Consider the following 2768-nt stretch of genomic DNA (forward strand, 5'->3'; position numbering starts at 1 on the left):
ATTTAGACCATACAGTGTCGAGGCAAAAAAATAAAGATCACTTGGCCAACGTTAAAAACCAGCAATAATCACTGCTGTAAATTATTTAACTGCTGATGACCATTTTCTAAATTTTAGTTTCCAAAGATTATTATGTAATAGTTCTTTCCTTCATTTTGTGTAGCATCTTCACTGCATTTGTTCTGGAAGCTTTTATGCTGGAATATTCTGCAACCTATGGGGGCAAGTTAGAATCACAGCTTGAGAAGAAGATTCATGAAATGGGTCTTAGCCTAAGAAAGTAAGTATATTAATGTCATTTTAGTTAATTACATGTTTACAATAATATATACAGTGTCACGTGGCTACTCACATGTACAAAGAAAAACACATACAAATCTCCCCTGCACCCCCCCCCCCCACACACACACACACACGCACACACACGCGCACACACACGCACACACACACACACACACACACACACATATGCACACGCACACATGCACACACGCACACGCACACGCACACACACACACACACACACACACACACACACACACACACACACACACACACACACACACACACACACACACACACACACACACACACACACACACACACACATATGACCCATACACGCATGACCCATACACACACATGACACACTCACATACACACATGACACACTCACATACACACATGACACACACACACACACACATGACACACACACATGACACACACACACACACAATCACACACACATAATCATACACACACAATCATACTCACACAGTCACACACACAGTCACACATAATCACACACACAGTCACACACACAGTCACTCACATAGTCATACACAATCACACACAATCACACGCGCACGCACACACACACGCACACACACGCATGCACACACACACGCACACACACGCATGCACACACGCACACGCACACACACGCATGCACACACGCACACGCAGGCATACAGGCACACACACATACACACACACACACACACACACACACACACACACACACACACACACACACACACACACACACACACACACACACACACACACACACACACACACACACACACACACACACACACGACCCATACACGACCCATACACGACCCATACACGCATGACCCATACACGCATGACCCATACACACATGACACACACACACACACACACACATGACACACTCACACACACACATGACACAGATCTTTGATAATTTGCAATATTTTTTAGGAAAAAGAAGAAAACGACAACTAGCCAAGAGGAACTCGTGATTGAGTCAGACAGTTCTGATGGAGAGGATGAAGTAGATTTGCCCCAGAGTGTAGGACCAGAAAGTTATGCAGATGTCACCCAGGAAGGATCGTCTAATTTTTATGGAACTCCACAGAACATCTCAGGGGAAACAGATGTCAGATTCCACATATCCAAAAGTAAGTGGTAGATGATTTTGAGAGCTGGTATATTTATCAGGAATGATGTCACATCAATTTTCTTTTGTAGTGTAAGGATCTGATCCTGCTCAATTTAATGTCTTTGCTATACTGAAGTATTATTGAATGAGAGTACTAGTAGTAATCTGTGTGTTTATCATCCAGAACTAAAGAATGTCGAGGTTCTCCTGCAGAAGATGTTTGAAAAGGAATTAGAGGAAGATGAGTTGGGACCAGATATTTCAAACCTGGAAGAGGATATAGATGACCATTTACATTCCTTTCCAACACAAGGGCACAGTTCTTGGCACACATGATATTTCTTGTCTTTATCTTAAGGTTGAAACCTTGAAATTCCTTCTCCAGTAAAATGAACAGTTTAAAGTTCTATATTTATATTATTTATTACTAATTTGATAGTTCTACTCTAGTTTCTCATATCTGTTTAATTTTGTGATGTTGATTTATGTGATATTGTCTTTGATAAGAAATATGTGAATAAATTGTTGATAAAATCTTGATGCATACTTTCTGTTTGTGATTTGGTGACATTTTGATAATTTTGTTGTATTTGAGTATCATTTTGGTAGATAATATTGATTAGAAATCAGTGACTTGACTGTTACACTAAAATAAGCTGCTAATTATATAATAATGTTATCAACTTGTATTAATTTTAAGTGTTATGCTAATCTTTATGTTGACAGTTTGATTAGTATGTATTAACTTTTTGCTGATATGTTTATATGTGGTATACTTTATAGCCATTAAAGATATATTACCAAAGAACTAGGAACATAAAGATTTATAAACCAAAGATTGCAAAATCAGATAATAACCAATGATGTTGAAATGATATGTTCAAAATAGGAAATGTGCTCTGTGTTATTGCTAAACTTCTAGATAAGACATTATTAAAAGTATATGCCAGGTTATGAAAAAGTTTTGTTTTAACACTTATCACCACGCTCTTACCAAAGTATAAAAACCTTTGTCAGTATTTATTTTGGTCCTTTCAAATAACTTGAATTATGGTGTGATAGCAGTTCAGATTTCACATTGTAATATATATTGAAATTAGAGAAATCCAGAAAATACAATATTTTCTTTCAGTTTTTCTTTCACTTTCCCTATTCTTTATAGAACATTAATAAGAAATGCATAATAATGATGGCCATATAAATAGGCATGAATTATAAGGTGTTTCTTCTTTGAGATCACAGTGGTACTTTTTATACTAATTGTTCAGTGTTCTTTACCCATTTGAAAGACTAAGCATAGTTTGGTTGATCTTTCACAATTACTGATATTCAGGTA

General features: G+C 37.2%; 1 protein-coding gene across 1 annotated transcript in view; it reads left to right on the top strand.

Annotated features, from left to right (window-relative positions):
* Positions 1-2563, top strand: part of LOC113802445 (two pore calcium channel protein 1) — a 27654-nt gene extending 25091 nt beyond the window's left edge. Inside the window, exons 19-21 of the mRNA XM_070121372.1 lie at positions 164-280; positions 1252-1451; positions 1617-2563. Of these exons, the coding sequence (XP_069977473.1) occupies positions 164-280; positions 1252-1451; positions 1617-1768 (469 nt within the window). The 3' untranslated portion in view covers positions 1769-2563. The remainder of the gene's footprint in view (positions 1-163; positions 281-1251; positions 1452-1616) is intronic.
* The last annotated feature ends 205 nt before the right edge of the window (positions 2564-2768 follow it).

The sequence above is a fragment of the Penaeus vannamei genome, chromosome 4 (assembly GCF_042767895.1).
Source record: "Penaeus vannamei isolate JL-2024 chromosome 4, ASM4276789v1, whole genome shotgun sequence".
NCBI lineage: Eukaryota > Metazoa > Arthropoda > Malacostraca > Decapoda > Penaeidae > Penaeus > Penaeus vannamei.